This window comes from Lonchura striata, chromosome 6 (assembly GCF_050655825.1).
Source record: "Lonchura striata isolate lonStrDom1 chromosome 6, ASM5065582v1, whole genome shotgun sequence".
In the NCBI taxonomy this organism is placed as follows: domain Eukaryota; kingdom Metazoa; phylum Chordata; class Aves; order Passeriformes; family Estrildidae; genus Lonchura; species Lonchura striata.
Window position 1 is genome coordinate 30453752 of NC_140708.1, and position 20020 is coordinate 30473771.

At 41.1% G+C, this 20020-nt stretch overlaps 1 protein-coding gene across 4 annotated transcripts in view; it reads right to left on the bottom strand.

Annotated features, from left to right (window-relative positions):
- Nucleotides 1-20020, bottom strand: part of LOC110473608 (VPS10 domain-containing receptor SorCS1) — a 258920-nt gene that overhangs the window by 41381 nt on the left and 197519 nt on the right. For all 4 annotated transcript variants that reach the window (XM_031505274.3, XM_085582756.1, XM_085582759.1 and 1 more), the window contains exons 10-16: nt 16628-16774; nt 9945-10047; nt 9432-9508; nt 8163-8254; nt 7012-7119; nt 5916-6033; nt 4148-4278 (exon numbers count right to left, since the gene is read on the bottom strand). In XM_031505274.3, coding sequence (XP_031361134.3) covers nt 4148-4278; nt 5916-6033; nt 7012-7119; nt 8163-8254; nt 9432-9508; nt 9945-10047; nt 16628-16774 — 776 coding nt within the window. The remainder of the gene's footprint in view (nt 1-4147; nt 4279-5915; nt 6034-7011; nt 7120-8162; nt 8255-9431; nt 9509-9944; nt 10048-16627; nt 16775-20020) is intronic.

Below are 20020 nucleotides of genomic sequence, written 5' to 3' on the forward strand. Positions count from 1 at the left end.
AAGATACAGAGATGCACTGTAGATTTTGCATAATGAATCTGCTTTTTCCACAAGCACTCAAAATGAACTAAAAATTAATTCTAAATTACTATTTGTTAGCTCACCAAGCCCATAACCAGAGGGTGCAAAGACAGGTGCATTTCAGAGCTGGCACCTGCATGATCTGAGCCGATGGCTGAGGACACACAAAGGCAGCAGAATCTAACCAAACCCAGTGTCTGTCCCCTGCCTCCCTGGGGTTTGTCACAACACTTTCTCCTGATGCAGAACTCTGATGTTTCAGCGTAGGAACTCACCCCAGCAGGCAGGGCTGTAATTGAAGTGCCAGAGAATACAGAAAGAGCCAGCCAGATCCTCGCTGATATCATCTGTGAAATAAACAGGCAGACCTGATTCCCAGTTGCACTAAGGCACCTCCGTGCCTCCCTGGCTATCCAAAACCACTAGCACCGGTATCAACAGGCTCACGCTGCCCATGGAGGTGTGAGGTTTGGGAACACTGACAGAAGAAGCTGGCAGTATTAATGACAGCGGGTCCAGAGGGAGGCCTGGCAGAGGGACACTCCACTCAGAGCTCCTATTAGAGGAGGTGGCTGAAGGATGAGCACCACCAAAGGTTTCCATCTGTGTCTGGGACGCGTTTCCGGCGGTGAGATATCGCTGCAATAACGCTCAGGCGGCAGGAAGGAACACAGTGTGAGGCAACCGGGTAAATTAATGCTTTAATAACACCCGAGGAACGTCGCCATCCATTCACCCAAATCAATTAAAGGAAGGAGGGGATTCTCGTTTCTAGCCCGTTGCTAGGCCAGACTTGCCGAGGGCTCCAGGCTGCCCCATTCCTGAGGCGCTGTTGCCCTCTGGCTGCCGCGCCATTCCCTGCACGGAGTGCGGCTGCACCCGGCGGGAGCGACAGCTCTGGGAGCCGGGCGGGAATAGAAACTCTGGAAACACGGCGGGAATAAAAACTGTGGGAACACGGCGGGAATAAAAACTGTGGGAGCCGGGCGGGAATAAAAACTGTGGGAGCCGGGCGGGAATAGAAACTGTGGGAGCCGGGCGGGAATAAAAACTGTGGGAGCCGGGCGGGAATAAAAACTGTGGGAACACGACGGGAATAAAAACTGTGGGAGCCGGGCGGGAATAAAAACTGTGGAAACCCGGCAGGAATAAAGCTGTGGAAACCCGGCGGGAATAAAAACTGTGGAAACCCGGCGGGAATAAAAACTGTGGAAACCCGGCGGGAATAAAAACTGTGGAAGCCCGGCGGGAATAAAAGCTGTGGAAACCCGGCGGGAATAAAAGCTGTGGAAACCCGGCGGGAATAAAAGCTGGCTGCTGGCAGCAGAGTCCCGCTTCCAAGGCTGGAGGAACCACAGTCGCTTCTAATGTCACTCGGTTTTGTTGCTGCACAAAACAATAAACAAATGTGCCCTTTTCCCTGAGAAAGGAGTACCAGTGGGCTGCATGCATATTTGAAATTAGTCTGGAGTTCTGTGATATTACAAAGGGAAAAAAAAAACATTAGCAAACCTTTGTGATTTATACGTGCTATTTTTCCCCTGAACTGATAAAAAAGGACTTGCAGGATTAAGAGCAATAACACTTTTTCTCACTTTACCTGACCCAGAGAGATACAATTTTTTACTCCAATCTCTGACAAGCTTAGATAATGTAATTTTCTCCATATAAATTTAGTGTTTAAACAGCAACAACAACACAGTGACAGGGACTGTTGTTTTCTTCAGCTCTGTATAAAAACATGGGTTCTGTAACCACTGACAATATAGAAAGCTGTCCAACATATTTCAAGATTCAAAAATCAAGTCTGGGCAGCTAAGGAGCTTCTCCCTATTCTCCCTATCTGAGGGATAGATGTCCCTTTCAATCACCTTCAATTAAGAGCCCTGCCCAGCCAAAAAAAAAAAAAAAAAAAAAAAAAAAAAAAAAATAGAGAGAATTCAAAAGTACTGAAATGTCATGAAAAGGATGATGAAAGTGCTTTTTTTTCTTCCTGAAAAGGAAAGAGCTCCACAGAGGGTACCCTTCCACAGCAAGAATTCATTCCCTGACTTCCTCCAAACCTCCCTCTAACTTCTGCAGGGTGAATTGGCAGTGAAGCCTCACGCAGAGCTCAACAAGGCAAGCCCTGGAAGTTACAGCGGTGCAGCAGCAGCTTTGCCTTTCTTAGCAGACAGAATTGCTTTTTTTCTCACCATTTTCTTTTCTCTTTTTCTGTCCTTCTCTGGCATATCTACGTAAAATTATGCTCCTAATGAGTATTGTTGGCAAATGTTTCTGAACTGGACGCTTAAAGCAATATTTCAATCTTTTTTCACCAGAGGCAGTAGGGAAAGAAGCTGAAACGAATAAAGTAGAAATCCAAGTCTAGGATTGTAGAAATAACTTGAGCTCAGGGAGAAAGGGAGGGGATCACAACAGTCTGATCTAAACCAAAACTGATTCCATGAGAAGGAGAAAGGTCCTTGGTCAGAAAGGTCTTAATTCTGCCTTGTTCATACATGTGAGTTGTGAGTGCCTGTTGTACATGCCCAATCATCCAAGCTTTCTCTTAAGAGATTCTCCCATAGCCCAGCAGAGCCTTTGGAGAGAGTTTCCTTGAGATGAACATTAAAGAAATAAAAGCATGTTACCACCAGCAAATGTCACTGTGGCTCTTTTGTTCTGTACCTAGCAGCAAAGTTTTACAGTGGCAAGCCACAAAGTCAATTTTAATGAAATAAATATATTAATTCTCAGAGAGAAGTGCTGGAAGGAAAGCATATTTTTATCAGAAGTTTCAGGTATGTGTGTCCCTTACAAGTACCAGGGATTTAAACACTAATGGACTGACTGTGAGTCAATTGCATCAACTATTTCATAAAGCCATGAGGTTGGCTCAGCCTTGTACTGCATACCCTATAAGAGGGTCAAAATCTTCAGGGAATTTCCTTGCTTTTAATGGTAGTTTTGGGGTTTTGGTTTGGCTTTTATCTTTTTTACAAGAGAAATATGATTGAAATTATTGAAATCCAGAAGCTTTGGACACCTAAATGATGAACTACACACAGATCTCCCTAGAAAACAACTAAATGAAAAATGAGAAAATAATTAAGAAACCATATTGACAGAATCTGTGCCAAAATATGTTCATAATTATTGTCTTCTAGAGCAAGAAATCTGACTTTTTTTGATACAATATAAAAGCTTCCTGTGATTCTGTGATTTTATACAGAAAAAAATATTCTATGTTTATGTAGGAGTAAGAAGAGAAATGCTATAAACTTCCATATTGATGGGATGAACTTTTTCAGGATTCACATAGCAGATTCAGGGTTTAATTAGTAACATGACATAGATCTGGGTGGGTGAGGCACAAAGGGAGTTTATCAGCACTGCCAAGCAGCCAACATTTCTCTCATCCAAGATACTAAGGAACTTGCAGACTTGGAGAAAAGAGGTAAGAAAGAGATTTCAATAATGTGGTTCCCTGCCTTTTTGGTGCAAATTGCTGTGAGTCAGCAGTAATATTGAAATGAAACCAGCAGCTGAAGTTTTTATCACGCCATGCATAACTCACCAATGGACTCTATTTCCAAATATCAGAGAATAAAAGGCTTCAGAAAGAGATTGACTCGAATCAGGAAGGCAATGTCTGCTGGATACTGTCAAACATGATGGTCCAGATGCAACAAATGATCCAGGAATTTATTTCCTAGATACCTGATTCTAGAAGCTGAAGGAATGCTTTGCATATGCATATATTTACTTTCACTCATATATACATATGAGTGTATATGTTAAGAATTTATCTTCTTTTTTACACAATGCTGTTATATGTCTTCAGACTACTCTCAGCCACCCTTGGCCATTGCTAAGGTTAGATGTGCTAAATTGACCTGTTACCTTATTGGTGCACAGAGCTGTGACCTGGAAAATGGCTTGCTCAGCATGATTTTGTGGGAGCCCTAGGAGATCACAGATACCCATTCCACCTTTCCTTCTTTTAACACACCTGCACGATCAGGGAGCAGCCCATTTCAATACCTGCACTTTTATGAATTTCTGCTCTCTGCAAGCCTACAGCCTCTCTAAGGATCCCTGTGGTGCTGTGTGAGGGCACCCAGTCCTTCTGCCCACTGCTCACCAGTCAAAGTCTGCCTCTGTGCACACGCAGGGCTCCGAGGTCATGGCCCCAGCGTATTTCCCTTGCATGCATTTCTTCTCTGACTTGCGCTTCCTGTAGATCCTTTTTGCTCCCATGATGCAGGCTTCTCCCTGGAAACAAAACCAGAAACATTTCTTTGACGCCCACCAGGCTATTTGTGTCACTCGGTTTTTCCAAGCCTGTGCAACGGGAGGTGTTACTCAAGGGAAGAGGATGGGGAGCCAAATACCATCTCAGTACACTGGAGTTAATTAAAGCTACTGGAGCTCTCACTGAAACGAAATCAACTTTTCCAATAGACACTAAGAAATTATCTGAGATTACTTACACATCTTATTCGGTTCTGAACAAACACAGCAGGTTTATTTCTTTGGTCTGACCTCTCTGGGAATATTTTCATTCAGCAGCAATTGTAATGTGTGTTTATGTAAATACTTCCCATGGATGAGTTTGGTTTTAGGGGGTTTGACTTGTTATGTAGATGCCAAAACTCCCAACTTCAGCACCCTGCCTAATATTTCTATCTAGGGAACAAGGCTCAGCCTTGCAATCTCAGTGGAAAGGAATTCAAAAAGAAAGAGTACACAGAAGCCTTCCTAAAAATAGTTCTGCAAGCTCCAAAGCCAATATCCTCAAAGAAATACTGCAAAATCCTTGGTATTTTTGCTTATGCAAGCACAAGAAAGCAAAGAACAAAATACAGTGGAATCTCACTTATTACCTTTTATGCTGTTAAAATCATTATGGAAGATTTTTTTCATGGCTTTGATTTGATGATTTGATGGCAGGAAACAAGGGTCTGAATAGCAACTGCTCTAAAATGCTGGGCTTCCTTGAATTTCAAGAAAGCTGTACTGATTTTCAGCATCTAAAGATCTAAGTAATAACTGGTATTTTTAGTGTAGAGTTGTGCCTTGTGTGAGCAGCTAGTCTGAGTCAAGCTACTTTCATTTCATGTTCATTATTAAATTCTTGCCCAGCAAGATATATACAGAAAGACACCCTTTGATGATATAAATGTGTGCTTTGCTCTAGACTTCAGTGGAGCCTGTGGTGTTTATATAACCACAGAATTTGGGCCATATTTTATTCTAACCTGATGAAACATAGGCTGTTGTGTCTTGGCAGAGCTGGGAAGGTGCCCCAAGGCAGGTGCAGGTGCTGTGCAGAGCAGCTCACCTTGCTGGGCGTGAATTCCATGGTTCAGAGAGTGATGAAGCAGCTGCAGCCAGGATGCACAGGGCAGGGCATGGGGGACAATGAATTGGGGATTAAAGTGCCCAACTTCCACAGCAGAGAGAGACAGAACAGGAAAGAAACCAAGTGAGCAAGAAATGAGGCTAAGAAGGCCAGAAATGGGAGAAACTAGAATGGTCTTAAGACACTGGCTCTGAGGACACAGAATAATGAAGGAAGGAAAGGAGGTAAAGATGGGGAAATTGGATGGGATGTGTAAGAGTGAAGGAGTTCAGGCCTCAGTGGCAGTTCTTCTGCTGTTGTTGTATTGTTTCAAGTCTGCATAAGTCTGAGGTAATTGTCTGTGTGCAGGATGACACCCAAAAGACAGCTGTTCATCCTTCAGGGATCCCAGAGTCTCAATCTGAGCCAAGACACCAGTGCAACAGAACAGACCCAGCCAGTAAGGAACGAGCTGACACCAAACTGTTAGAAGATATTGGATTGTGCCGATCTGAACTGTAGGATCATTAGCTACTTCAGGCCACATCCCAGCATCCTCACTGCTCACCTGGCTATGAAGCTGCCAAGGCCTGTAGTCCTCTTCCGCACATCTCCGATCAAAGATGGACTTGTAGTCTACTTTCACCAGCTGCCACTCGGAGCGGTGGCTGAAATGTCCAAACACGCTACAGAATGCAGCAGGAAGAACATTCAGTAAAAGGAAGTCTGGTAGTTACAGAGGTTCAGTCACCACAATTTCCAACAGAGATCAACTGCTTTAAGAGTGAGAGTCCTACTCATTTTCACTGGACTGACAAAGTGAAACGTAGCCTGCTAAGTATCTATAACCCTATTAGAAACTGAAAAATTGCATGTAGCTTTCACTCTGTTCACTAAGACCCTCCCACTTATGACAATATCCAAAACGACTCAAATTGAAGAGTCAAGAGAAGACTTGATGTGGGGCTGGAGATAGTAATACCTTCAAGAGTTTTATCTGAGTTTTAAGCTTTGGGAATCCCTTCCACGCAAATTAAAATCAGAACCTGAAGGAACATTCTTCATACATCTTTATTAGCTCAGGTTAGTTTCCAAGCCACGTATTCTGCTTATTTTAGTCAGAAATACTTATTATTTCTACAAATCTGATATCAGATAAAATATCACAGTTTCTGGCATACTGAATCCAGATTTATGCATCATGCAGAACTCAGCATACCACATTGAAACGAAACATAATTTTTCATGAGTCAGCCTCGAGGCAACATTTTGTCATTCATTTTTACAAAAGAATGTCTTCACTTATCTGTGTCTCATTAAAAAGAAAAAAAAAAGAATGCAGCAGCAAAAACACAGTTATAAAAAAATACCTCACCATTTTTCTTTCAAATATTAATATGTCAACAGTAACTCTGCTTTATATCACATTCAATTTGAGGAGTCAGGTTTCATGCTGATAAGCTAAGTGATAATATGTTTGCAGCTTGCAAGGAGCCATATTGCTAATCCCTCAGTCATATCACAAAAAAACTGACTATTTAGCAACAGAAGACTGCACACTCCTGGCTGCAGATTGTACTTGGTTTGGTCCCCAACCAGAAATGCCACTGCTCCAAAATACAATGTGTGGTTCACCTCCACAGCATTATGGCATGCTCACTTACGTCATGATGAGGGTTTCCTCTCCAGGCTCCCCTAAAACTCCATCTACAAACAGTGGGAGGGATGTGAAACTGTACTTGCTCCAAGATCTCCCTTCATCAAAACTTAACCTAGAGGAGAAAGCAAAATTAGTGCCTTCTTTCCTTACTCTCCTATTTTACTCAAAGGTATTCTCTAGTCCACTACAGCTGCTATGGAGAAGTGGAGAACAGTTTCTTTTATTGGATTGTGACTTTTTGGTCCTTTAAATAACTGGTTTTTTTGGAAGCATCATAAATCAGAACACTGATCAAGCTTGCCTGGCACCATACCACTAACCCATGGCCAATATTTAAGTGGTAGAAACTAGAATTTGTGTTAAAAATTGATGCTCAAAGGGCAAAATGTAGCCTAAGCATTAGATTAAAAAAAAAAAAATAAACAAGTGATTTTGAACATCTGGTTTTTGAGTCCCCAGTATAAAACATTTTGAGGTTAGTTTTCTGGAGGATGATGACAGTTTCTTTAGACCAGCAGTCCCCCTTGTGGGGAGTGCAAGTGAAAGCCTGGACCCACTCATCATTTCTTAAGATTTGGGTCTGGGTGTTTCTGATATATGGTGGAAGTAAATAATGCAGAACAGCACAAAGCTATACTCTGCCTCCTCACTCAGGAATGCTAACTGCACTTTTGCATTATCAATTACATAACCCTGAATGTATTCAACAAAATTCTGGTTTGTAAATGCTGCCTGCCACATAGAAGGCAAGTTCACGAATAATTTTGAAAATTAGGACTACTTTGGTAACTTAATGAGAGACAAAAGCATTAACCATATATATATATATATATATATATATGAAATAAACAAACAAATCCAAAAAGCCAAACTGTGGTAAATCAGGAATGTTGTGGAATTACACTGATGATATCTCAGATGTGGCCAAGCCAAAATGATGTAAACTGTAATTCTGTAATTTATTTACAGAATTTAATTCTGTAATTCTGTAATAAAATCTAAGGATTTCTTAGCTTTATCTGACTTAATGTTTGCCAGTATCTTAACTAATATTTTCTAGATTAGAGCTGCAGAAGACTGGATGCATACTAAGTGCCTCCTTCCTGGCATCTGAAAAGAGGGACAGCAGGCATTTAGCACAAATGGAGTCATTACCAGAGGTGTCTGATAGGCAGAGATGTGTGTTTCATGGCAACGAGTACTCCACCTTGATCCAGGTACAGAACACTGTGCTCTTCCTCAAAGATCTGAAAAAAAAGTGTTTATTCAAACCTATTATACTTAGTATCAAGAAAATGTCACAGTTCTTTAAGTAGGATCATGACACAGGACTGTTATGTGCTAGGAAAATTATAAAGTAGAGGAAATTATAGATATATTTCCTGGACTTGGTTTTTTATTGTTTGGGCATTTTCCCCACAGTTTTTCCAGGTCCATGGAAAATTCATTCTTCCCTTGCTTGACAGAGAGTTAGAAATATAATTTTTCTGCAAGGATCAACAATTTCCCTCCTTTCAATGACAAATTTTTGTTTAAAGAAGAATTTCATGTGTTTGTACATGTCTGGGCCTATCTCAAATAATTGATTTAGACAGAAAAATGAGGCTGGTCAAACACTGCAAAGTAATTAGATTCTTGGATTATTAAATATTGGAAAATATTTTCTCTCCCTGTGTCTTTTTTATATTAACTTTCTGCAAACATCTGCTCTACAGTCTATACAGCAGCGTTTGTTAGTCTGAGAAAGTTTCTCTTTGTCTCCATGACTTGATATCCCACTCAGAAAATAGGAATAACAGAATTTCCTGATCTGAGGATAAACACATTAGAGGGTATTTCTTAACAGGTGAGACTCCACTAAATATTAGAAACTAGATATAATTTCATCATCCAGTCTCTTTCCACAGGTAGGTAGCCTTGGAATAAGGCAAACTGAATTTTGTCTTTTTCTGAATTTTAACTTTTTCTGCAAAATAACCCATTTATGCAGGCAACAAACTTTGGACAACTCAGCTTAGGAGAAGTGAGTCTCAGCTGAAGTGAGAAGTAGACCAGTGAAACTGCTGATTTTCGAGTAAATATAGTCATGGACAAAAATAAAAATAGTTTGGTTGGCACAAGGGATTTACAACAGTAAAAGGTAACACTTTCTCTCCCCTTTTTATTCATAATTTATTCTGTCCTCTTTGCTATGGGATTAAACTGAAGTCAAACTCTGAGCAGAATAATAAAAATAATTTTCTGTTATATGAAGTCTAATAGCATATTCAGTCTTTCTCTCTGAACATCTGTGTACCTTTGAGAAGGGAAGTTTTCTCTTACGTAAAAGGTTTGCAAAAAGCTATCCTGAACCAAATGAAATCAAAAGCAAGTGACAGATTGAATCTGCTTTTATGACATTTCCAGTGGTTCTGTGTCATTTACCTGCCTCCAAGTGTTCCCAGCATCAGAAGTAACAAACATGCTGATGTCATTGTCCGATAGCTCAGTGCCTATATTACCTGTAAGATGAGCACTGGTTAGTGAAGGAACCCTCTCCGAAACAGCACAATAAGCAAATCAGGGGAGTAAATGTATTTATTTATTTTGCAGTTGTAGAACTTCTGGGTGTGTGAAGAAAATGAGAGTGTTTCAAGTTTGAAAAAAATGTATAAAAGACCCAATATATACAACTCTACACACCTCTACATGCAAAGGAAATGCCCTGATTTGATCTCATGCTCACAGGAGGGCTAGACATGATCTCTGTCATGAAAGCCAGTTTCCATAAAAAGCATATGATAAGCTGAAGGCCCATAAGGATTTTCATTTGACAGCCTGCCTCCTTTCCCAATACTGGTGGTGTGACACCCCAGAGCCACCCAACACCCTCCATAACCTCCAGAATTTGTCCAGGTTTGCACATCAAACACAGGGAATTTTTTAAATGTTTCATACCTGAAGCTACAATAATACTGGGGGCAGTGTCTCGGCTGGCGATGTTTCCTGAGGTGTAGGGGTTGTCTGAGACCTTCAAGTGAAGATGAAGGGAGCAATAGGGCTATGGAGAAAGGGGAGATAAAAGTAAAAAGCAGACACAACAATGTACGCTCCTATTTCAACAGGATTAGAAACATACAGTGTCTTTCTGAATTTCTTCCTAATCACTGCATTCAGCAACACATAGGCACAGCCACTTTGCCATCATTTTCTGACTCAACCCATTCCCAGTGGGAAGGTGATGCACAGGCTGAAACCCTCTTCCAAGACCCACATTTCTGAGGCTGAACTTCATAGGAGGGGACCAGGCTTGCACAGGCATATAATGGTAAGGACTACCTGAGGCTCCTGGCTCCTACTCTGTGAGAAGCAATCATTCAGATTGATGCAGATAAGAAATGACTCTGAGCAGCACTACCCAAGCTATCTCTGAAAAAATAAGCAATTTAATCCCACTGGTGTGGTGTTGAATCACCACTAATTAGCCAAGAAAAAAACTTATTTCATACCACTTCTTAACTCTTTTTGACATATGACTGTTCTGAAATGCACTGCAATAAATACAAAGAAGTACCAAGACTGGAAAGTGTTAGCTTCAAGTTTAAAGCAAAGCTTCATTGCCCATCTGGATGTGACCTTTAAGATTTCAATACAAATAAATCCATGGAAACCTTACCTATTTGCTATTGATTTTGTATGCTGATTACCTGGTTAAGACAAGAGTGGCACAGAATATATCAGCTGAGCTAGAAGGTAAGACAGACAGGCAGATTTTCAAAGCTGCCATTACAATTCCTTCCAGGTCTGTAATGTGATATTTTCTGAGAATTTCTGAATACTGTTTCCTTCACTTGGGTTTTATTCTGGATTTTTTTTCTTTCAAACCTCATTAAGAACCCTTCACAAAAACATGCTAAGGGAGGGGCTGGGGAAAAATACTGTCAAGAAAACCTGAAGCAAACGGACCCAATCAAGGGGGACATCACACAGGAGCAGAACTGGAGCAAAGCCCATGCTTCAGCTCGCCCAGCTCTGTAAGAGAAAGAGGAGCTGTGCAGAGGGACCTTCAGGCTCAAAGGAAGGAGGTTTTCCTGAGGAACACCAGCTGCCTAAAGGCTGGATCTGCAGCCCCAAGAGTCTGCAGCCTTCTCTGTAGGAGACATAGTCCCATAGGTCATTGGAGGAAGACAATCCATCCCATCCCATCTTATCCATCCCATCTCAAAGCAGGTGAACATGACTGAAATGACAATTCCCCTGTGGAGAAAGGCAGGGTTCTTCTGGCAAAGGCAAATGAAGGTGGTGAGGAGAGATGGGAGCTCTCACTTATATGAGACAGGAAAGGGGGACGTGGGCTGTGCAGCAGGGAGCACAAGCTGCCAAGTGGAATGTCCTGAGCAGCCTAACTCCAAGTGACAGCCTTGCGAGGGCAGCCGCTGGAGCAGCCCGGGGCACCGGGAGGGAGTGGAGAACAAATTGAGCTGACATGAATGCAGGAAGTGGAAAAGCTCTGAAAGAGCATGAACTCTTTCCTTTTACATTTTGATAGGTTGTGAGAAGACTAAATAGAAAACATATTTTTAAAACTAACATACTCCAAGCCCACTTCAGCATTCTGAAGACAGAACCTAATGGCAACTCAGCCAATTCCCAACTCAGATGAGATCTTGTTAAGATTCCATCTTTGTGCTACCAGAGGTTTCCTTTCAAATTTATCTCATTTCACAGATACAGCATATAAAAATGGAATATATCTCTCCAATATTAAAAGCCAGGCCATCTGTCTAAGCAGACAGATGGTCTTTTTAATGGCATGACTTCTTACTGGTTGGAATGCAGTAATACTCAGTCTTTAGTGACTACTGGGTAGGGTGTTAAAACCAACCTTTCCACTCTTAGCCAAACAGCTGAAGTTACTGCCCATGGCCACCCCACATCCTGACTGTGTTAGCATTCTCTTCCTCATTCCCCTGTACACCTTCTCCATCTCTGTCCTTATACAGTTCATCAATATATATTTTTCCAGCTGGTTTGGGTTCTGCAGGTCCTTTTGTGTTCCTCCTCCAGCTCCCATAGCTTAATTCACATCTCCCTGGACATCTCCCTGGTTTTCATAATTTTCATAAAGTGTCTCTGTTGTTTTTGTTGTTACCAACAGGCAACTAAAATCATTATTAACACCAGAATCACAGGTTTAGATTTCCCTGCAATTGTTTTGTTCCCATCTGTGCCAACTGTTGCATGGCCACCAAGGGAAAGGCAACCTCATCATGGAGCATTTAAACTCTAGATAGAAGATAAAGCACAGGTGATAAAACCCATTGCTCTGCCCACTGCCACAGGTTTTACAATTCTGCTGGAGTTCATGACTTGCTTCCTAATATTTTCAAGCCAACATTCTTATGCTCCCCCCTCAGGAAACTCATCAGTCTTTAGTAAATTTCTTAATAAGCATCCACAAACCCACTTTTGGCTGTTCTGCAATGCCCACTTTATTGTCCCAATGGCAGGACACACTAAAAACCAGCTATTAGTGGCTGTCCCTCATCAGAAGTGGGAAAAAAGTATTATATATAACACAAAGGATGCTGGTCACCATTCACAAACCTAGGGGTAGTCACAGTATTTGTTCACCTGCAATAGCAAGGAACAATGAAAAGAGACAAACACTTCCAACAGGGATGATCAAAAAACCTCACTTAGATGCTTAAAATACTCTATAGCAGATGGCACAAATGTCCTCTTTATGAGAAGTGGGTCTTTGTCCTGAAATCCTTATAAATTCCTATGGAAAAGACAAATAAAATGTGGGAGGCAAAAAACAGACGTCTGGGGAAGAAAGGCACAGAGAAAATATATGACTTGCCCAAGGTCACATAGGAAATTGGAGATAGACCCAAAAATTGAATCAAGATTCTCCTGAGATTCAGCCCTGTGTTTGAACCACAAGTCAATCCTTGAAAGCTAACTGATTAACTCTCCCAGGCAGATGATCATCTCTTGCCACACAGAACTACTCCTCAGTTAACAACACATGGTAAGCATCAAGCTAAACCAGCACCTTTGGAATAAAATACCTTGGCAGCTATTTCATGAAGATTAAGTATATTCATCTGGGAATACAAGTGGTATAAACAAGCAAACCAAACCCTGGGATTAGATGGAAATTCATTGCTTTCCTCCTTCCTCATTATTTAGAGCTCACAAAAAATGCAAAGAAATTCTGAGTCCCTTTGAAAAACCACTTTGAGTGTACTGTCACTGAGGGATGGTTTTGTCTGGCTCGCCCTGTGCTTCAACCAGACTCCTTCCTAAACTCCTTAGCCAACAGCTTAGCTGCTATGTACTTACTTCTGTTTTAATTCTCACTTAGTTTGGGTTTAAAGACCCAATGCACAGAGCACACAGCACTGCACTTGCAGGCTGGGGACAGTACAGTCACTCTGGAAATGGCAGATCCCATTTTGCCAATGAGCTGGAACAGACGTCATTGCTGAGTCCTGAGCTGCTGCTGGAGACAATTATGCTGAAAAGCAGCAGTGGGAAAGCATTAGTATCTGCTGTGCAGCAAGGATGGGAGCTAAACTACATGTACAATGGACTATGAAGAATGCACTTATCTGTGCCATAAGGAAAAGCAGGATCCTATCAGGAACAGTTATGTCCAGAAGGAAAAGGAGCAATTGACATAAGGAGGTAAAACTAGTGATGCAGCGATGGCTAAAGAGGTGAGTGGAGTTTGTGAAGTGTTTTAAATGCTAAGCTATGTCACACTGACAAGGATCAGTATTGCCTCAGAGCAGGAGAAATTTCCTTTCTCTGCATTTTTCCTCAGCAGAAAACCCTTATGGATCCCTGACTTATTTCCAGGAATGTAAATAAGTGCTTAGAGTATTTGTGCTTCAAAAACTTTCCTACCACTTCCAACTTCTGTGGTTTATTCCCTACAATTTCTAGAATTCTTTCATTCCATATTCTGCCTTCATCTTCTCCACCATTAAGCATGAACCTCAGATGGGATTTTTAAATGGTTTGTCTCTCTTGCAGAATTGCTATTTCACTTTGTGGTTTGGTATATTTTCTGTACTTCTATCCCTCCCTTTCTATGGCAGGCAGACTGTTCCTGTAAAACCTAACAAGTAAGTTTAGTTCAGATTTCAGCTATTTGCTTTCTCTCAAATTTGCAAGTAGACCACCTGATAGTCTGCGTGCTCAGCTGAGGTTTCCTGCCCCTCTGCCATTCCAAAAGCTGGTGAAAACCTAAACATGAAGAAGTGCTTAGGCAATGAAAGACGCCTCTTGCCTGTTTTACCCAGTGTTAGGGGAGGAGGAAAAATAAACATGGCTAAATATTCTTCTGGCCTTATCACAGGGCAGGGCTGATAAAATACTTTTCATTCTCCTGAAATGACAAAGACTGAGATACAAGGTTCAAGTCCATTGAGGATTTGTCCCATAGCACCCCGAAATCACAGAACAATTCCTATACTCCAGCTCAAGTCACAGATCACTTAAGAAATGTAAACAGCATGACAAACATCCACTGAGCTTGCACAGGTGGAAGTCATTCTCAGACCAAGTACATGGTTGCACAGAGTGCAAAATAAAAACAAACTAATGTTTAAACAGTGGTTTGTGCACAATGGAGATCCAAGGATGTAAATGCAATCCCCAGAGAACCATGAGCTTCTCTAGGACAGTTCTCACTGTGTCCCTAAAAGTTCCCATACTTTCTGCTCCTCCTCTTGACCTTTTGTCTGGCTTGTTCAAATTTATCCCCTTGAGGGAATCCAGCTTGTTCAGGCATACCTGAAGTTTAAAATGAAGTTTATGGTATTCTCTGGTGCCCATGGATATAGCAGCAGATACAGTATGGATGGGAAGGCTTAAAAGGAGCCATAGCTCTCTCCCCCCACATAAGAACTGTCCATTTCTGTTTCACACACAGATATATGACCCCTTCCATTATATAATGGGCAACTACAATGGCAGGTATAGCCTTGTATATAAAATACCCAATTCCTGCAAAGAACTGTTCCATAAGGGCCACGCAGAGCAGTATCACTGGCTCACTTACAACCAGAGTGGCAAGTCAGACTTTGCATGACCAGTGCACAAAAATACCAGGAAAGACCTCTCAGAACTCTAACTTCAAATTTATAGGAAAAAAAAAAGTCTAGTTTTATTATTTTACTTGCCTGTGTGCTATTTTTTTGTCCTTCTGCCTTGCCAGGCCCCTAGAATATTATACTATCATATTATATAAGAAGAATCTTGAGTTTGTGATTAAATTGGTTATAATTTGGGAGGGTCAAAACGTCTTTTTTTTTTTTTTTACTGAATATGTTCCCTCGAGTTAAAACTAGATTATACAATCTATTTGAAACACAAAGGTTCCTTTACATAGCCCCTTCCAAAGAACTGAATTGCTTTATGCCTGAAAAGCTCTTTGCATGCCAACTTTTTTTGTGTTCACCTCATAGAAACATCTAATTAAAAATTCACTTACAATTTTTTAAAAATTGGAAGAAAATAAACCCAAACAAATTTAGCCATGCTTTGAAACAACTCAAAAGAGTTATTTTACCCCTAGTCTTTCCTATTTATTTTTTCCAAACTGGACAGAAAAGGACTTACATTTTGGCTCCATCAAAAAATCAATTATTTGAACAGCTGCAAATATTTATTCTCTGCTGTTTCAATAGTGCATGACATTCAGTTAAGAGATTAGTGTATCATTCAATTACAAAATATAATGCTGATTCAGATTCCAATGCCTCAAAAGGAGAAACTTTTTTTTTTTTTAATTAGATGGAAAACAGCATGCAAGTACAGGACAGGAGCAGCAAGAGCAATCTAAATAGTGCCCCTGATTCTGCCTGGAACCATATTAGAATTAGTATAATATGAAAACTATTGAAAATCCCAAATACAGGGGTTCTGAGTGTTATCCCACTACTATGAATGGATGGTATCAGCTGAAAAATATGTCAAGATCAGTTTAAGCTCTCTAACTTCATAGAGGTCTCCAATTCTATTCACATTACTTATATTTCACTTTCCCTCTTGGAAACTGTTTGCATATAATGATGATTAAAGACTTAGCTATATGTGGATCTATATCAGTAAGCACAGAAATAGATACAATTTACACAACACAAAGCTGGACGTGTATTTGGATGAATGTGTTGATTCCCACTTATGAGCTCAAAGAGAAAATGATGAATTTTGATAAATATTAATGACAACAGAGCAGCCTGAAAGCAATCCCAGCTCTCTTTTGCTTTGAGCCAGTTTCCAGTTACTGTGCCTCTCAGAGTTCTGAGCTACAGCAGCTCTTGCCTCCCATCTAGTGTCCAGAGAACTGACTACCAGACACAGCATCCAGCTTCCCCTTCTCTTCCAGGGGACACAGCACTTCTGCAGAAGGCAGCTAATCCACAATTTGTTCCAGAAATTAAATTAAATTAAATTAACCTAAAATACAATGCAATAACCCTGGCAGCCCAAGCCTGAAGCACTGCACTCCATGAGACACACTGCACGGAGATGGGAGCTGCCCTCTTTTAGTTGTGTTACCTGGTAGAAAAAGATTATTCTGGGGTATAACCACCCCCCAAATTCCCCCCTCAGGTACTTACTAGGAGACAGTGAATGGGATTTCCCCTCAGATCCGTGTGTGGAGCCTGCAACAAACTCCAGTCTCTCCCTTTGTTGTAGGTGATGAAAGTTTTCACTTGGTTGTCAATCTTCTTGTTAGCCAAGAACATTCCCTTTATCCCTGCTACCTAGGAAAAATTGACATGGCTGAAAAATAGATCAAGTCCATGCAGGTTCTGTGCACATCCTTTTTTCTCTGTCAAACCCACCAGGGCTCTGATGGCTCTGTCAGTGTGGTCAGTGTCAGGGCCAGAATTGCCAGTGTACATCAAAGGTAAGCTGGGATGCTGGGGAAGAGATAAAGCCATCACAGGTGCAAAGATGACAAATGGGAGAGAAATTTTGTATTTCAGAATCATTATGGGAACATGGCAAGATGTCAGTAGCATTATCTGTAAAGTGACAACCTCTCAACTGTGTAGGCATCCTTCCCCCTGAAAGATGAAACATGTACAGGCAATTATTTTTGTCTTGCACAGCAGCAGCAGGAAACAGCAGCCATTTTGGCCTTGTGAAGAAAACAACACACACACATAAACTTGCAATTCAGTGTTTCTATTCTTATCCAGCCTTCTTCAGACCTTTAATCTAAGGATCTCAATGTGTTTCAAAACAATAATTATCAGTGTTTTAACAGGATAACTTGGGGCACAGAAGTATTTTTGTTACAGTTTTGTATTTTGAAGAAACCAAAGCACTGGTGACTCAAGCAAGGCCATACAGAATGCTACCTATAGAGCTGGCAATGAGGTCTTCATCCTTTTATTTTTTCCTGGTGCTTTACCCAACAGTTTAAATCCACAGACCTGCAGGAGAATTTTGCAAAGACATGACGCTAACAGATTCACACTGGAACCAAGCCTAAAAGTATCTTAGTGAAGAGAAAAAAAGAATCAACCTCAAACCACAACTCACACTGCAGAATGTTCCCATCTTCTCAGCACACTGAAAATCAATAGCCCAATAGCTGCTGCAGCTTGCAAATGAATTTGTTAGGCTGTCATTCTGCAACCTGAGTGCCACAATAAAACGGGAAGTGAAATCAGGAAAAGGAGGGGGAAAGTGAGAAACTTTTTGGTTTCCAGCAAGCCTGTTCAATCATCCACCTCACCTCGGCTTATGATGTAGAATTAGCAGACAGAATCATTCATCAAGAGTTTTTATTCACAGAGATTAAATGACATGGCATAGCAAACAGTTACACAGAAGATTCAGGGCTTTTTCCAGCTCAACCCATTTAATTATGTGGCTGGATTTGGATGCTACAGCTACCAATGAACAGGACCTTATTGCACTTTAAATCCTGTGCTGTGAACTACTTGCGTACAGTGCTTTGGTACAGTGCAGTGTTGTACTTAGTCATTCAAATAGCACCTTCCTGAATTTCATTTGAAGTTCATAAAGATTTTGACATTGCTTGCTATAAAGGGCAATAGTCTTTAAATTAAATAGTTACCTAATTCATTGTTGATATAAGCACAAAAAATACAACCTTTTCAATTTCTCAGCTGGATTGTTTGATCCCACCCAACTAAGTATTCAGGATTTCTTTGTTATAGCAGAAAGGCACCCTGAAAAGACAAGGGTACTCTGGTCTCACAGTGACATTGCATGAATAGACAGGGATGGAAAAATAACATAGTTCTGCCTTTACTACCAGAGGCTAGAGCCTATAGTTGCAGTAGTACCTTGCTTTGTTGCTGTCCCAAAATTGTTCTATTATATAGTCCCTGTGAAACACTGGCTATAAATGATTAAAGAGCACTTTATATATTAAGCAATAAAAGTGTTCTGAAATCCTGATTTTTTTTTTTTTATTTTTATGATTCTAGTCATGGGCTGGGACTCAGAATCCTTTCCTGAGAAAGCAAAGTTATTCTGTCAGTCTTGGACAGCTTTATCTTAAAATAAGACTGCACACACATGCTCTTTTACTCTCAGGAGGAAGAGATGGACCAATTGCACATACACACAACCCTGACACATACAGGGAGCTGTTCTGCTGCTGCTCACAGAGTCATTGCAGAGAAAGACCCAGGCAAGCCAGTGCATAACTGCTAGTGGCCAGAGAGGAAAGCACTCCATCAGCTCCCCCACAGGAATTGTAGAATCCTCACCACCCTGAATGCTTTGTGTGCAGATACTAATGCTGCTCTACAGCTACAGAAAGACCCATACAAGACACTTGAGCACACAATTCTTAAGACATTTATCACTGCCCATCACTACCTTCATTCATCAAACATACTTCTCAGCCAACATACATACTGCTAGAAAAAAGTAAGTTCCAGAGTGGCAGGCACATATACCATAGCTATAGACACACCTCCTCACAGTCTGCTATCACCTCACCAGGGATTGTCACAGGCAGGACTGCCTTGCTGTGGACCATTCCAACAGAGCCTGGGCAGACACAGGAACTAGAAAGGGCACTCAGACACAGTGCTCAGTGATTTAGCTCTTCCCTCAGTTTAGGAGGTGGTCACTAGGACAGACTTTTTGTGAACTTAAGGAGACGCCATGAAAAATTTTTTATTTTTTCTTTGTACCCAGCAATTCCCTGCTCAGCAGCATTGATCAGATTTATCCTTGATTTAGAATCAATTTAGGAATTACACATACAAACATGCCCACTGCAATGCAGAAGAGCTTACTTCTAACACCTGACAAACATGCACACAGACACCTGCACATTAAACAGACCTTTCTCTGACATCTCCCCTAATGATGATGCTTTTTAAAATATAGTGCTGCCACCAGAGAAGGACTCGTCTGGCAATCTTTACACTTACTTTTAACTTCTCTATGGATTTTTCTCCTTCTCTTGCCTTCCTCTCCATTTTCCCCAAGATCACTATAACAATCTGACTCAGAGAACCATGCTGGCTGGCTCTGTTCTCTCCCAGCAAGAACATCAAACTGAAAGGAAGGTTTGTGCCAGGTCCCATGTCAGCCAATATTCTTTCTATCTAGACAATCAGGAAATATGATGCTGTAAGTCTGATTCCATCAATTTCAATCCAGGTTGCTGTGTGGTGTCAGATGAATAAAACAAAACAAAAGATTTTCTTTACCCCCTGGGATGTAGGACACCTTTACATAATGCAGCAAATCTGCTTCCCCAGCTGACAGTAATAAGAGGCAACAGTTTTTCCATGGGCTGCCAGCACTGCAGAGAGATTAATGGTAAAAAATGTCCAAATGACTGAAATGGCAGTGCCCATCCTCCTCCAGTCCATATGCACTGATGTATAACTCTTGAGATCTCTGGACAATTCAAGGTGATTTCCAAGCAGAGGGCAGCTGAAGGAAAACTACAGAGCAGAGCTAATATTGAGACAGTGATGGGGAAATACAGGAAGCATCATCATCCT